The 15,773-nt window shown below is 40.5% G+C and overlaps 2 protein-coding genes across 4 annotated transcripts in view; one reads left to right on the forward strand and one right to left on the reverse strand.

The window, feature by feature from the left end:
• Positions 1-6,933, forward strand: pdf (peptide deformylase, mitochondrial). 2 transcript variants are annotated; one of them, XM_062022383.1, is made up of 3 exons: positions 1-139; positions 4,198-4,798; positions 4,868-6,933. In XM_062022383.1, the coding sequence occupies exons 2-3, from the start codon at positions 4,237-4,239 to the stop codon at positions 5,023-5,025; spliced, it is 720 nt and encodes a 239-aa protein (XP_061878367.1). In that variant the 5' UTR covers positions 1-139; positions 4,198-4,236; the 3' UTR covers positions 5,026-6,933. The 2 variants fall into 2 exon arrangements, with proteins under 2 accessions (XP_061878367.1, XP_061878368.1); XM_062022384.1 differs by having other exon boundaries at positions 8-144.
• Positions 6,290-15,773, reverse strand: part of spata2l (spermatogenesis associated 2-like) — a 23,636-nt gene continuing 14,152 nt past the window's right edge. The window contains exon 4 of one of the 2 annotated variants that reach the window (XM_062022382.1): positions 6,290-9,426. In XM_062022382.1, coding sequence (XP_061878366.1) covers positions 8,506-9,426 — 921 coding nt within the window. In that variant the 3' untranslated portion in view covers positions 6,290-8,505. The remainder of the gene's footprint in view (positions 9,427-15,773) is intronic. The other variant, XM_062022381.1, reaches the window with a different exon arrangement.

The raw sequence follows: 15,773 nt of genomic DNA on the forward strand, positions 1-15,773 counted from the left end.
CCGGAACTATATAGAATGTGGTTGAATTATGAAGGGCTTCAGGTCATAAATTGTAGTAAAACAACACGAGTAAGAAATTTAAAAAAATATTCCTGGTACTGGAGAACTTAATCAAGCGACAACAACAAAGGGACAACTGGTAAGGTTCGTGTTGTCTGAACATTGTGTTACGATCCTGGTTTTAAATGCGTTCTTAAATGGACACCTAAGCTTACATCCGGGTATCATGAGTTCACTGCTGCGAAGAAGGGTTCAAACGCCAAAAGACAATTGGGGAAATAAATCATACTTTATTTGATGTTATGAGATTAAATTGGAAACAATTATTCTTGATATTTCTATCAGTGAGTGGGAACTAAAAAACTAGTACCTGCTTGTCCTACAAGCAGCAGCCAAAATGGTGAGTGTGAAGTGATGGACGACATTCAACTACCAAACCCCAAATAAGTGAAGTTAGCACGTTGTGTAAATTGTAAATAAAAACAGAATGCAATGATTTGCAAATCCTTTCAATCTATATTCAATTGAATAGAATGCAAAGACAAGATATTTAATGTTCGAACTGGTAAGCTTTGTTATGTTTTGCTAATATTAGCTCATTTTGAATTTGATGCCTGCAACATGTTTAAAAAAAAGCTGGCACAAGTGGCAACAAAGACTGAGAAAATTGAGGAATGCTCATTAAACACTTCAGGTGAACAGGCTCATTGGGAACAGGTGGGTGCCATGATTGGGTGTAAAAGCAGCTACCATAAAATGCTCAGTCATTCACAAACAAGGATGGGGCGAGGGTCACCACATTTGTGAACAAATGCGTGAGAAAATTGTCAAACAGTTTAAGAACAACATTTCTCAATGAGCTATTGCAAGGAATTTAGGGATTTCACCATCTATGGTCTGTAATATCATCAAAAGTTTCAGAGAATCTGGAGAAACCAACATTGAATGCCCGTGACCTTCGATTCCTCAGGCAGTACTGCATCAAAAAGCGACATCAGTGTGTGAAGGATATCACCACATGGGCTCAGGAACACTTCAGAAAACCACTGTCAGTAACAACAGTTTGTCACTAAATCTGTAAGTGCAAGTTCAAACTCTGCTATGCAAAGTGAAAGCCATTTATCAACAACACCCAGAAACGCCGCCGGCTTCGCTGGGCCCGAGCTCATCTAAGATGGACTGATGCAAAGCAAAAAAGTGTTCTGTGGTCTGACGAGTCCACATTTCAAATTATTTTTGGAAACTGAACGTCGTGTCCAAAGAGGAAAAGAACCATCCGGACTGTTATAGGCGCAAAGTGTAAAAGCCAGCGTGTGATGGTATGGGGGTGTATTAGTGCCCAAGACATGGGTAACTTACACATTAATGCTGAAAGGATGGAATTTAAGTTTGTCGATTGGATTCAGTTTGTCGTCCTTTGGATCTAGTGGTATTTTAAAAACTATTTTTATTCTCTATCCAGATTCTGAACTGGCTACAAGTCTCAAAATCTCACATTTTCAATGCAGCATTGGGCGGTTTATGAGTTGTCGAATCTCCTTGCAAATCTGAACCGCGTCCCGAAACAGTCATCATGTCATCATTTCCATCTCTTCCCACTAAATGAAGCAAGCCTCGATACGCGCTTCGCGGAACCGCCCCCTCCATTACTCGACACACTCCTCAAAGCCTCGGCACATTTGGTCCCATCACTACATTTCTGATAAGTGCGTAAGGCCACTGATGGATTTGGGACAGCGCTGCAAACTGTCAAAATTGGCACATTCAGGAACAAAGTGCACAGGCTACCACTGTGAATTCCTAGAGATGTATTTTTGTTTAGTGTCAAATTGAAGGCCCGGGGGCCACCACAAATCTGGAAATAATATGTCAATAAAGTACTTTATCTTTTCTTACAATGTGTATTAGTTATTTCCATTCTGAGAGAAAATACATGTACTTTATGCAATTGCAAATAATTACAACTTTAAAAAAATATATATATTATCATACATTCCTAACCTGTTTTTGTTATAATAAAAACACATTCTTAAATACATGCTTGACTAATGTTATTCAACAAATTGTACACTGTTTAAACCGGGCGGTATAGCTTGGTTGGTAGAGTGGCCGTGCCGGCAACTTAAGGGTTCTAGGTTCGATTCCCGCTTCCGCCTTCCAAGTCACTGCCGTTGTGTCCTTGGGCAAGACACTTTACCCACCTGCTCCCAGTGCCACCCACACTGCTTTAAATGTAATTTAGGAAATTGGGTTTCACTATGGGAGTTTGCATGTTCTCCCCGTGACTGCGTGGGTTCCCTCCGGGTACTCCGGCTTCCTCCCACCTCCAAAGACATGCACCTGGGGATAGGTTGATTGGCAACACTAAATTGGCCCTAGTGTGTGAATGTGAGTGTGAATGTTGTCTGTCTATCTGTGTTGGCCCTGTGATGAGGTGGCGACTTGTCCAGGGTGTACCCCGCCTTCCGCCCGATTGTAGCTGAGATAGGCTCCAGCGCCCCCCGCAACCCCGAAGGGAATAAGCGGTAGAAAATGGATGGATGGGGTTTCACTATGTAAAAGCGCTTTGAGTCACTAGAGAAAAGCGCTATAATTCACTTCACTTAACTGTTCAAATGACATTATATTTGACTAGGGCTGCAACTAACAATTAATTTGATAATCGATTAATCTGTCGATTATTACATCGATTAATAATCGGATAAAAGAGACAAAGTACATTTCTATCCTATCCAGTATTTTATTGGAAAAAACAGCATACTGGCACCATACTTATTTTGATTATTGTTTCTCAGCTGTTTGTAAATGTTGCAGTTTCTAAATAAAGGTTTATTAAATTTAAAAAATAAATAAATAAATAAAAATAATAATAATAAAATAAATAAAAAACTCTGCGCATAGCATAGATCCAACGAATCGATGACTAAATTAATCGGCAACTATTTTAATAATCGATTTTAATCGGTTTAATCGATTAGTTCAGTGTTTCCCATAAACTGCCAAGATACCTGTGTGGTGGGGGCGTGGCTATGGGCGTGGTCACCATGACATCATCGAGTAATTTGCATAATTTACTACAATGATTTGATTTTCTCTAAAAAGGCTCAAAAAATGTATACTTACTAATTAATAATAACAGTTTTGTTTTAAACGTCCATCCATCCATCCATTTTACAATATAATTACAACACTTTATGTACATATTTATATACAGATTTGAACAATAAGTTATTCACTGAAATATATTTATTAATTGTGGTTCTTACAAAAAATATATCTTATAAAATATAAAAGCTAAAATGTCTCAAAGCGCTGCCCCTTTAGTTAGTGCATACTAAATAATTTAACTTTAGCCTACTACTACAGCCATATTATTTACCAGCAACATAAAGTGAAACAGAGGCAGAGGTGTCCTGCCACAGTCAGTAACAAATAAACAGAAAACAGTAGTGGTGGTAGAGAGCTTCATCAAACATCTGATCCACTGAACAAAGAGCTCCAAAAATCTTGAACTTTAGACTGCCATCAGTTTTACTCCCTACACTTAACCATGTGTTTCCTACTGCCTGCAGACTTTGCACCCTTTGTTATATACACATGTTGTGTTTCTAATATAAATACATTTAATAAAGTCCAATACAAATAAGGCAACAAGAGAAGTATCCTACACTTCTCTTTTGTAAAGTAAATCTGAACAGCTGATATGGGCATCTACATCAACTATATGATTTGCCTGAGAAGATGGAAAGGACAAAAAAAAAAAAATGTTTATTTTTTATTTTTTTTATTTGTGGCGGACGTAATTCTTTTGTGGCGGGCCGCCACAAATAAATGAATGTGTGGGAAACCCTGTAGTTGTTGCAGCCCTATATTTGACACTAAACTGGCAGCTCTGTTGCCAGAGTGTTACAAGAAAAAAACCTGTGGTACAGTTTTTTACATGCTGTCAAAAAAAACCACTTAAATTTGCAGTGATATTCTGGCGAAATGATCTGTTATTTTTTTTTACTGGAAAATCGAGATTTATTTCATACATTTATATTCATATATTCATATATTTGCTGTTTACAACTGGCCTTTTGAGGGCAGCCATAACTGCGATGTGGGCCTCAATGAAAACAAGCCCCATGTAATTAGACACCCCTACACTAAATCACTTAAGTGTTTTTAACCCAGCTTTATTTGTCCTTCCTGCAGAATTGTTTCTTTCCCTGACCTCCTGGCTGCAGATCTACAATGTCCAGATCACGTTTGTCCCTGCTTCAACTGTCCCACCTAGCATGGAGACTTTGTGTGTTTCCTTCCGCCGCGTCACGCGTACCTGCTGAAACCTGCGCCTACAGCAGCGACGTCAAGGTGCGCTCCTACTTTCAGTACATGAAACGCAAGCTGATATCCCCTCCCAGTCCTCCGTACCACCACGTGTGTCGGGTAGGTGATCCGGTGCTGCGTTCAAGAGCTGCGGCTGTTGACCCTGCTGCTATCAGGGGTCCTGATGTTCAGGAAGTCATCAACACTCTAGTCAAGGTCCTACGTAAATTTGAGTGTGTTGGACTGAGTGCCCCTCAGATCGGGATACCGCTTCGAATCCTGGCTTTGGAGTATCCTCAAAAGATGCTGCTTGAAAGTTTGCCCGCCTCAAGAAAAGTTCGTGACATTTCTGTTCAGCCACTGAGAATATTTATCAACCCCGAGCTGAGGGTGCTGGACAGAAACACAGTTATCTTCCAAGAGGCCTGTGAGAGCATCTCTGGCTTTTCTGGCGCAGTTCCCCGCTATCTGTCTGTGGAAGTATCAGGTAAGTGTTTTTAGATCTATTTAGATCTCTTCACCAACGCCCGACTGACCACATGTTGCACATTTCAAGGTCTGAATGAGAACGGAGAAGCTGTGACTTGGCAGGCCACAGGATGGCCCGCTCGAATCCTACAGCATGAAATGGACCACTTGGATGGCGTACTCTACATCGACCGCATGGACAGCAAGACTTTCATAAACGTCAACTGGCAGGAGAACAATGAATGAAAAAGCATCAGGAGTCTGTGTGAGGGACACAAAAAAACTGCAGACTTCTCCTGAAACTATTCACCTGGATGGCCATTTTCACCACTACTTCTGCGGTGTCCATTGTTGCACTTCTGTTCTTACACTTAGGGTCTGATCTACTAAAATAAGTACTAAATAGCATATACAAAGTATAAAATGGTGTGTACTATTAAGGCGTGTTGCGGGTGGTGCCAAAATGTGCTAAATATAGACTCAATAGATTAGATTAGATTAGATAGTACTTTATTGATCTAATCTATTGAGTCTATATTTAGCCCATTTTGGCACCACCCGCAACAATACAGCGGTCGTAAAACAGTTTTAGGTTTGATAAATCACTTTGCGAGCTTTAAATGATTATAATTACATTTCCTCCTCCCGGTATTGTGTTCTAATAATCCGCATATATTCTGCATATACAGTACAGGCCAAAAGTTTGGACACACCTTCTCCTCATTCAAAGAGTTTTCTTTATTTTCACGACTATTTACATTGTAGATTGTCACTGAAGGCATCAAAACTATGAATGAACACTTGATAGCGCACAAAGCTGATTTACTAGGATCTCTTAAATGAGCAAAATAGCGAGCGTAATCCTTCATGTACAGTACAGGCCAAAAGTTTGGACACACCTAATTCAATGCGTTTTCTTTATTTTCATGACTATTTACATTGTACATTGTCACTGAAGGCATCAAAACTATGAATGAACACATGTGCAGTTAAGGACTTAACAAAAAAAGGTGAAATAATTGAAACCATGTTTTAGATTCTAGTTTCTTCAAAATAGCCACCCTTTGCTCTGATTACTGCTTTGCACACCTTCAAACACACCTGTGAAGTGAAAACCATTTCAGGTGACTACCTCTTGAAGCTCATCGAGAGAATGCTAAGAGTGTGCAAAGCAGTAATCAGAGCAAAGGGTGGCTATTTTGAAAAAAAACTAGAATATAAATTAGTTATTTCACCTTTTCTAAAAAAAAATCTGGGTGTGCATTGAGTAACGTGAGGAGGAGCAGGAGTTGTATTAGACATGGCGAGCAGACTTTTTTTTTTTAGCAACTAGTCAGAGATAGAGACACATTGTGTAGTTCTGCTGTATGGCAGCACTTTGGCAGACCTGACAACTCTTTAGGATTCTCTGGATATTTCCCTTGTTTGAAGTTACGAATCTCCCTGACCGTGGTGTTTTTGTGCGGCATAAAATATTGTAGCTTTGGCCTGAAAGTTGAAAAGATGACAAAGAGGTGGTCGATCAACAATCACTTTATGAAAACATATACAACTGTATCAAAGTGCACACTTTCCCCACGGTCATCCATTCGCCACTCAGGACACATTCAATGACGCAAACTGTCGGAATATACAACTCTAAAGCAGGAATTCATGACAAGGGGTATTTTTTTAAGCGCTTATTTCCTCCACAGCGGTTTTAAAAAATGTCCATCTAACACAAAATATGTTCGACGTAAAAACACACTCACCGGCTGTTGTGCGCATTTTTGTTTCCCATCCAGAAAAAACTACCACAGATGACTGGCACATAACACCTTTGTTCATCAATATATGATATATCACATGTCAGCGGTGTGCCGTCAGGGCCAACAAGACCTTCTCTGCTGGCCTAACATAACCAGAAATCCATCCCATCCATCCATTTTCTACCGATTGTCCCGTTCGGGGCGCTGTAGCCTATCTCCGCTGCATTCGGGCAGAAGTCGGGGTACACCCTGTACAAGTCGCCACCTCATCACAGGGCCAACACAGATAGACAGACAACATTCACACACTAGAGCCAATTTAGTGTTGCCAATCAACCTATCCCCAGGTGCATGTCTTTGGAGGTGGGAGGAAGCCATCATCATGATTAAAGATTATTATATTATTCTCTTCATGTCATATTATGTTCCTTCCAGAGCTGTTGTTTTTAGGTTAGAGTTTGTATCCAATCAGAATTTAGCTAGCTTATGTTGCCATGCTGTACCAAATCTGCCCGGGGCCTTCAGAATCAACAATGCAGGCATCTGTGCACTGTAAGTAAACTGACACATACAGTTGATAGACAATTGCCATAGCCAATCAAATCCCGAGTTGTCAGTAAGGCCTTCTAGCTGGCTTTACGCTGTGATTGGATACTCACTTGGGAGTCCCAAGTGAGTATCCAATCACAAGTTGCAAAAACAGGAAGTGGCACCGTAGCCATAGAAAACTCACCGGTACTCACTTAAGGAGTGCAAAATGTTGATTAGGTGGCAGATATATATTTGCAAGGCCATTTTCAAGAAGGATATTGAAGAGAAACTACATCTTGTAAGACGAGGTCGGCCAACACCGGAAGCTATCCCGATGGTGAAATGGTTTGCCCGCGGCTTTCACACGAATCAACCGACCACGACCAACTACTGACTACGACGGTACCACTGGCTTATACGGCGTCGAATGGGTGCTATAAATTGTGAGTTCAAATATTTTATTTTTTCATGTTTCATTTGTTTTGTACAATCCTTTTAATTTTGACAGTACCACATAAGATATGTTTTAATTGCTGAAGCGGGTTTATTGAATGTTAAATGCGCCAAAAAATAGACCGTTTTGTACACTGTTGAGGGGTTCAAAACACAGTAGCGTGCAAGTGTGTTTCTGTATAGTATCTCCAGCCGTGTTCATGTGGTGACATAAATTACAGTATCTTCAGAGGTGAAGTCGGACTAAGTAGGACATCACTGAAGGCCCAGGTGAGAAACGCACGGCCCGCCACTGTTAGATGTGCAATGATGTGTATGTTATCTTTAAAATCAGTGCAGGAGTCGTCTCACAAAAGGAACACCTGCAATCTACCCTGACAGTCTCAACAGCACAGCACTAATGAAGTATTTTCTAAGTATGGAGCTTAGACACAAGTGCATGAAGCAGATCTACTGGATTGCAAACACCAAATGTTGGCAGGTCTGTAACTATACATTACATCATTGAAGGTATTGTGGGCACTTAAAAACAACAAAGCATACTGAACCAGAAATTGTGACCACAGACTCTGAGAAGTTCCAAACCGTTCCAGCCCTGAATAACACTGCACAGTATACTTATTGAAGTGTACTGATAAATGATTTCATTTGAGATGCAACCTTGGTGTGACTGGACTAACAGACAATTTCAGATATTTATACTGTATGTGCTTGTGATTTTATTAAAACATATAATCAAGTAGTTTCCCATTTAAACTTTGCATTTAATACAATTAACTTGTTTTCAGACGAGAACAAGACATTTTTCAAACTCATGTGACTTAAGCAGACATCCCAACAATTTTATATATATTAAAAAAAGTCCATTCAAAGACTTCAATTGTGTTAAAAATGTAAGTATAAACATAAAATAACATCACACTGCATTTGTCTTTCGAGAAAAGGCAACATTCATGGGCATTGAAGGCACAATACCAAAGCGGTTTAACACGAATCACACAGACGATGACGGTTCCAACGTTTGGCCGCAGGTGCAGATGTAAGGATGTAAGTACCAGCAGTCTTTACAGAACTCTTTCCCGCAGTGACAGCACAGAACCATTGGCTTCCTGGAGCACTTTCTCCCACAGGCGCACAGACCCAAGTGTTTCAGTGAGTGCTGACTTTGGCACATCTTGACGTCTTTGCAAGACGCTTTGTGGAAAAGACGGCAGGTGAGACATGCGACCGCAGGGTCGCGGCAGCTGCCGTTGCAGCAATCGTGGTAGCTGATTGGAGGATGGCTGATGCTCAGAGACTTGGGCTTGTCGCTCAGAGATAAAGCCGCCATGTCGGCACTGCTGCCGCTGAAGGCTGGCTCTGGTGTTCTGGCGTTGTGGCTTGCAGGCGCCGTCGATTCCTTTATCATGTCAAGGGGATGCAGCTGGTGGCCTTCCTGGGAGCAACGCTGGAGCTCAGCACAGGAGGCGTCATGGACAGCGTTGCACTCAATGCACTGCTTGAGGTAGAAGTTAGGGGATCGGAGGCAACTGCAAATGTTGACCCTCTCCGCCTCGGTCATGCCAACTTGTAGACTGCGGGGTTGGAACTCTGCATCAACAGACTCCTCACCAGCAGACATGTGTCGCCTCACACTAACTAAGGAGCCTCCGCCTGCTTCTGCTTCTAACTTACTGCTGAGCTGGCATTTCAGCATTGAAACGCAAGAGCGTTCTCCCGTGGCTTGGAAGGACAAAGATCCGCTGTTGCCGACGTCCCACGCCGGCATTTGCGAACTGTCGTCATCGCGAACAACCATCACCCTCTGGCCCTGGTTAACATGCCCGTCTGTGTAGAGATCCACTTCGGACTCTGCATCAGACTCCATCAGCGGCTGCTTGACTCCCATCATCCTCTTTGTGTTGTCCAGCGCAACCTGGAGGAAGAAAATGAAGCGTTGGGACATAATTTTGCTCTTCTTATGCATAACTAGAACTGGACAGGAGGACAAAAAAGTACAATTTAAGAGTAATTTGAGATACGAGATGCCTGTCCAATTTTTGTTATGCTTTAAAGGCCTACTGAAACCCACTACTACCGACCACGCAGTCTGATAGTTTATATATCGATGATGGAATATTAACATTGCAACACATACCAATATGGCCGGGTTAACTTATAAAGTGCAATTTTAAATTTCCCGCCACACTTCCGGTTGAAAACGTCTAGATATGATGACGTATGCGTGTGACGTCAACTATTGGTACCCCATTGAATACAATACAAAAAACTCTGTTTTCATTTCAAAATTCCACAGTATTCTGGACATCTGTGTTGGTGAATCTTTTGCAATTTGTTTAATGAACAATGGAGACTGCAAAGAAGAAAGTTGTAGGTGGGATCGGTGTATTAGTGGCGGACTACAGCAACACAGCCAGGAGGACAGAGATGGATAGCAGACGCGCTAGCCGGCGAACTCACCTTAACTTCCTCCGTCTCGCCGACCGCATCTGTGATCTGGTGAAGTCCTTCGTCGCACCGTCGGTCGCTGGAACGCAGGTGAGCACGGGTGTTGATGAGCAGATGAGGGCTGGCTGGCGTAGGTGGATAGCTAATGTTTTTAGCATAGCTCTGTGAGGTCCGGTTGCTAAGTTAGCTTCAATGGCGTCGTTAGCAACAGCATTGTTAACCAATAGGAAAATGTGAGGAGACTTTCAACTGACTACGTAACGCTACTTCCGGTAGGGGCAAGGCTTCTTTTTTTTTTTATCAGATACCAAAAGTTGCGATCTTTATCGTCGTTGTTCTCTACTAAATCCTTTCAGCAAAAATATGGCAATATCGCGAAATGATCAAGTATGACACATAGAATGGATCTGCTATCCCCGTTTAAATAAAAAAAAATCATTTCAGTAGGCCTTTAAGTCGCGAGCATTGGCGGGGTCACTAGGTTTTTAAAACGGGGGTTATCTTAGCCCCCTGGAGATTCACATGATGCAAATTTGTCAAGCGCGCGCAAGAAACATTTAAGCACTTGCAAAATCTTTTCGCTCACGAGGCTGTGGGGTGATTTGTTATTAATGTAACATAATTTGTGATGATAATCATACTCAGACTTAGACTAACTGTATTGATCCACAAGGGAAATTGCTCCACACAGTAGTAGAATGTTGTTTCAGAGTTAAAACAAGTGACAGAAATCAGTCAGCATCATGCTATCAATTTGACTTTGGTTTGCTAGCGAGGTTTTTATTTATCAAAATGGGGAGCACCTGGTTCATTAATTACATGGGACTGTTAGCTGGAGCTAATTGTTACTTCCAGCAGTTGTAAATATTTACTTTTTCAAAAAACCTTTGTATGTGTATCTTGTAGGATAGTTCCCTTTCTGTCTGGCCCTGGCTGAGTGCAGCATGCACACTGTAGCAGGGCCGTGACTAGGATTGGACAAATACCCACCCATCCATCCATTTTCTACCGCTTGTCCCGTACGGGGTCGCTGGAACCTATCCCAGCTGCACTCTGGCGGGGTACACCCTGGACAAGTTGACACCTCATCACAAAGACAACACAGATAGACAACATTCACACACTAGGGCCAATTTAGTGTTGCCAATCAACCTATCCCCAGGTGCATGTTTTTGGAGGTGGGAGGAAGCCGGAGTACCTGGAGGGAACCCACGCAGTCATAAGGAGAAAATGCAAAAAAGCTAAAAAATTGGTTGTTCAAGAGGAGCTTTGAAAGGCCAAAATCACAGGTATCCCAGCACCACATAAGAAACTTATTTTTCGGACTATAAGTCGCAGTTTTTTTTCCATAGTTTGGCCGGGGGTGCGACTTATACTCAGGAGCGACTTATGTGTGAAATTCTTAACACATTACCGTAAAATATCAAATAATATTATTTACCTCATTCACGTAAGAGACTAGACGTATAAGATTTCATCGGATTTAGCGATTAGGAGTGACGGATTGTTTGGTAAACATAAGCATGTTCTATATGTTATAGTTATTTGAATGACTCTTACCATAATATGTTACGTTAACATACCAGGCACTTTCTCAGTTGGTTATTTATGCGTCATAACGTACACTTATTCAGCCTGTTGTTCACTATTCTTTATTCATTTTAAATTGCCTTTCAAATGTCTATTCTTGGTTTTGGGTTTTATCAAATAAATTTCCCCAAAAAATGCGACTTACACTCCAGTGCGACTTATGTTTTTTTCCTTCTTTATGCATTTTCGGCTGGTGCGACTTATACTCCGGAGCGACTTCTACTCCGAAAAATACGGTAATACTACCTTCAGCAACACAATGAATTGTCAGAATAATAAAAGCTTTCATTGTGGAAGAACTATCACAAGTTATATTATCAAACATCTTGGACTATCAGCATGATTTTGTAACAATCTACCTTTTTTATGCTGAAGTTTGGCGTTTTAAACAATTTCAACATCATTAAAACATACATTTAAAAATGTCAACTACGACGTGGATTTGAAGCTAAGAGCTTGTGCTTTGCAACACAAGAACTAATGATGCGCACCACGAGAGAGCCACCCAAAGTCTAAGGGGGGAAATCCATCCCCATATTCTTATCAGTGACAGAGCATGACGTGGCCAGGAATACATTTGGGGTACAATTTTATAAGAAGCGCCTTGTCATTAAATTATTTACATTTGTGCTTCTTCACGCAAAACGGGCCCCCCACAGATTGCCAAGCCCTAAGCACAGCGTGTATGCTTGATCTCCAGAGGTGTGGACTCGAGTCACATGACTTGGACTCGAGTCAGACTCGAGTCATGAATTTGATGACTTTGGACTCGACTTGACAAAATGTAAAGACACTTGCAACTCGACTTAGACTTTAACATCAATGACTTGTGACTTCAGTTGGACTTGAGCCTTTTGACTTGACATGACTTGCTACTTTCCCCAAAACCCAAAGATTAAAAAGTTATTTGGGAGCGCGCCGCTCCGTATTTTTCCTTTTCTTCGTCTGTCTATCAGCGTGTTGTTCCTGTCAGCTGGTGTGCTCTCAGTACAACAGCCAATCAAATTAGATCTACGCTGTTTTCATCACACAGCTCTCATCCAATCAAATTGCAGGACAACCAATGAAGAAGAATTGTCAAACAATGCGGCAGTGAGAAACAATTATGCCAAAGTTAATTTCGTTCTGGTATTAAAACTACGACTCGGTCAACAAAAAACGAATAGCCCTATGCAAATCATGCAGTTCGAATATTATAGACGGAGACGTAACAACTTCCAACTTCGTTCGACATTTGAAGATGCACAAAGAAGGGTAAGTTTTGAATGTAAGCTAACGTTTATTGGCTAAGTAACGTGACTTTTATTTGCTGTGTAGTTAAATCAGTGAGGCTGTAAAGTCACTGCTAACGTTATAACCATAGACATCTTATAAGGGTACGCAGCATGGAGCGCTACTGCCTACAGGCGCAGACGAGACGCGGGGCCGCCATCTTGGAGTGGTGATCCGCTCCACTAGTGCAATTCATTTGGCAGGAGCAATGAACTGTCAGCAAATTTAATTCATCTTACCTCACTGAATACCACTGATTTTCACGCGCTTTGTTGTCATACGTGTAGCTATGATAAAGGACACATGTTTTGGCGTGTTTTATTATTCATAGTTTGCTTAACAGTAATATAATATTCTTATACGCTATAAGTGACCAGACGTCCGAGATCAAAACTGGGAATATAATCCCCAGAGAAAGGGGAAAAAAACGGTCAGCTATTTTTAAATTGAAGAAACAATATGATTAGGTTATATATACATGTGTATATCCTACATAAACAATGTATGAATACATTAGATATCTATAAATCTTATAGACTGTATCTCTGTTGCTGCAGCAGCAGAGTTTATTCTGTCTTGACACTTTGTATTGATATTTTGTATTACATTCTTCCCTTAAATGATCATGTTTACAGTGATTGTTATATATGTATTTTTTATGTATGTCGCTTTGGATAAAAGCGTCTGCCAAATACTTAAACATATATAAACACCTGCAAGTCTTTATATCAGCTAAAACCACCAATCTGTTTCACTGGATTCAGAATAAAACCAAATGCTGTCTTACCCAACAATGTTAGTATTTGAATATTGTTACTTGAAGACTTATTCCTGGTTACAATTATACTATTAAGAAAGTATTGTCTTATATTTTGCCTAAAATGAGAATGCATCATAATCAGTGGCGGCTGGTGAATTTTGTTTTAGGTGGGGCTGAAAGTTTGTAAACCAAACCCCTTTAGGGGCGTCATCCTCCCACAGAAGATTTCTTTGTGATTTTCACATACAAATATTGAAGATCTTTGCTCCTTCTCAACTCTGTGGTAATGTTATTTTCATAAAATACAACCAATAGTACATTAATGTTAAATCTTACTTGTGAAAAGTAATCCCCCGATTCATATTTTCAACAATCCGCTCATTTGAGCAGGAAAACGCTGAACACCAGCCCGGCATCTTTGTTTTCTACCTGTCAACTGTCAGTTTAGGCTACTTGCCGGCTCCTCATCACCACTTCAAGATGCAAATTGCTCGCGTCACAGCAACCAATGCTGCGTCTACTTATAAGATGTCTGTGGTTATAACGTCATTGCAAACACGGCAATCTGTTGCGTCCACTGCAGTTCGCTACCTTATTCATACTTTTTGTGATTTTTTTTAAGCAGGGTTGCATGAGGTACCTACAAATAACGTTACGTTAGTCAATGTATCACACACAATAACGTAACGTTAGACGGCGGTCAGCAGCACCGCGTATTTTAGCCACCTACAAAAAGACAAACATAGTCAAATAAAGGTCAGTTAAAATGTATACTATATTAAGAATATGTGTACATATTGCATAGGGCCCTGACATCTAAAAAGTACAACTCTGTTCATTGTTATGTTCATGTATTTGTTATGTTTTTCATGTGTACGCACACATAAACACACATACAGTATGAGATGAGATCAATGAGATAAGGTAAGAACAGAATAGAAACTGCTGTGGAACTAGTTACAATGCAATATGCCATGGACATACAATGTTAACACTTTTGTACAAATAAGTACAGTTGCACTTGTTTTTGCAAATGTGTTTATTCTGTAAAGGAATGAGTTAAATGTTTAAATTTGTTTACACTATTAAAATGACTGGTTAATAGTGCTATTATGAATTGCAATGTCAGTACTATTTTTTTTCCTGCTATTTCACATAGCTTATACTTGTTTTAATAAATAAATACAACGTTTTAAAAGCATACACAATCTGTGTAAAAATATTAGTCTGTGGTTAAAAGGACTTGAAAGGACTCGAAACTCAAAATGCATGACTTGTGACTTGACTTGAGACTTTCCAGTCTTGACTTTGGACTTGACTCGGGACTTGCCTGTCTTGACTCGGGACTTGACTCGAGACTTGAGGGCAAAGACTTGAGACTTACTTGTGACTTGCAAAGCAATGACTTGGTCCCACCTCTGTTGATCTCTGAACAGAACCTGACTGACATGACAACGGTGTAATACCAACTAGAGGTAATAACCATTGATTTTAGATGCATCGCAATTTGGACACGGACGATTATAAAATCGATTTGTAAACTTCAATAATCGATTTATTTATTGTAAATAAAGTATTGTAGACAGTTCTAAAATTTGGCTGACTGCAGCGAGCCACCTCAGCGAGAGATCTGACCAGCTCCTTTACTATGTTCCAGTTTTGCTCACATTTCCATTAATTCAATAAATGTGGAAATTAATTTAACGGTTATTACAAATGCAGTTTTTTAGTAAAACGAAAAGAAACGTAAAACTGCATCAATATACAGTACAGGTCAAAAGTTTGGACACACCTTCTCATTTCAATTAGTTTTCTTTATTTTCATGACTATGTAGATTGTCACTGAAGGCATCAAAACTATGACACCTGTGAAGTGAAAAGCATTTCAGGGGCCGTATTTATCAAGCGTCTTAGAGTGCCATTTTACACTTAAGTCCTGAGAATTTGCGAAATGTATTCCTACTCTCAAACTTAAGTATAAAAGCTATTTATCAACTTTCTTAAGTCTAAGAATCACTCCTACTCTCCACGATATTTAAGAGAACTTCAGGTGTCTTAAGTGGTTAGGAGTTGCCATCAGGGGATGGCACTGAGGCGAGAGAGACGTGCGCGAACGTTCAGGGAGCGGAAGGATGTCCTGGCTTTGTTTGATGACGAGCAGCTGATCAAACGGTATCGTTTAGACAGAGCGG

The sequence above is a fragment of the Entelurus aequoreus genome, linkage group LG16, assembly GCF_033978785.1.
Source record: "Entelurus aequoreus isolate RoL-2023_Sb linkage group LG16, RoL_Eaeq_v1.1, whole genome shotgun sequence".
In the NCBI taxonomy this organism is placed as follows: Eukaryota; Metazoa; Chordata; class Actinopteri; order Syngnathiformes; family Syngnathidae; genus Entelurus; species Entelurus aequoreus.

Bases quoted from the DNA above. Each gene is read 5' to 3' on its own strand.
- pdf (XM_062022383.1), top strand. From the start codon at position 4,237: ATGTCCAGATCACGTTTGTCCCTGCTTCAACTGTCCCACCTAGCATGG. The intron at 4,799-4,867 runs GTAAGTGTTTTT...GCACATTTCAAG, and splicing joins TCTGTCTGTGGAAGTATCAG to GTCTGAATGAGAACGGAGAA.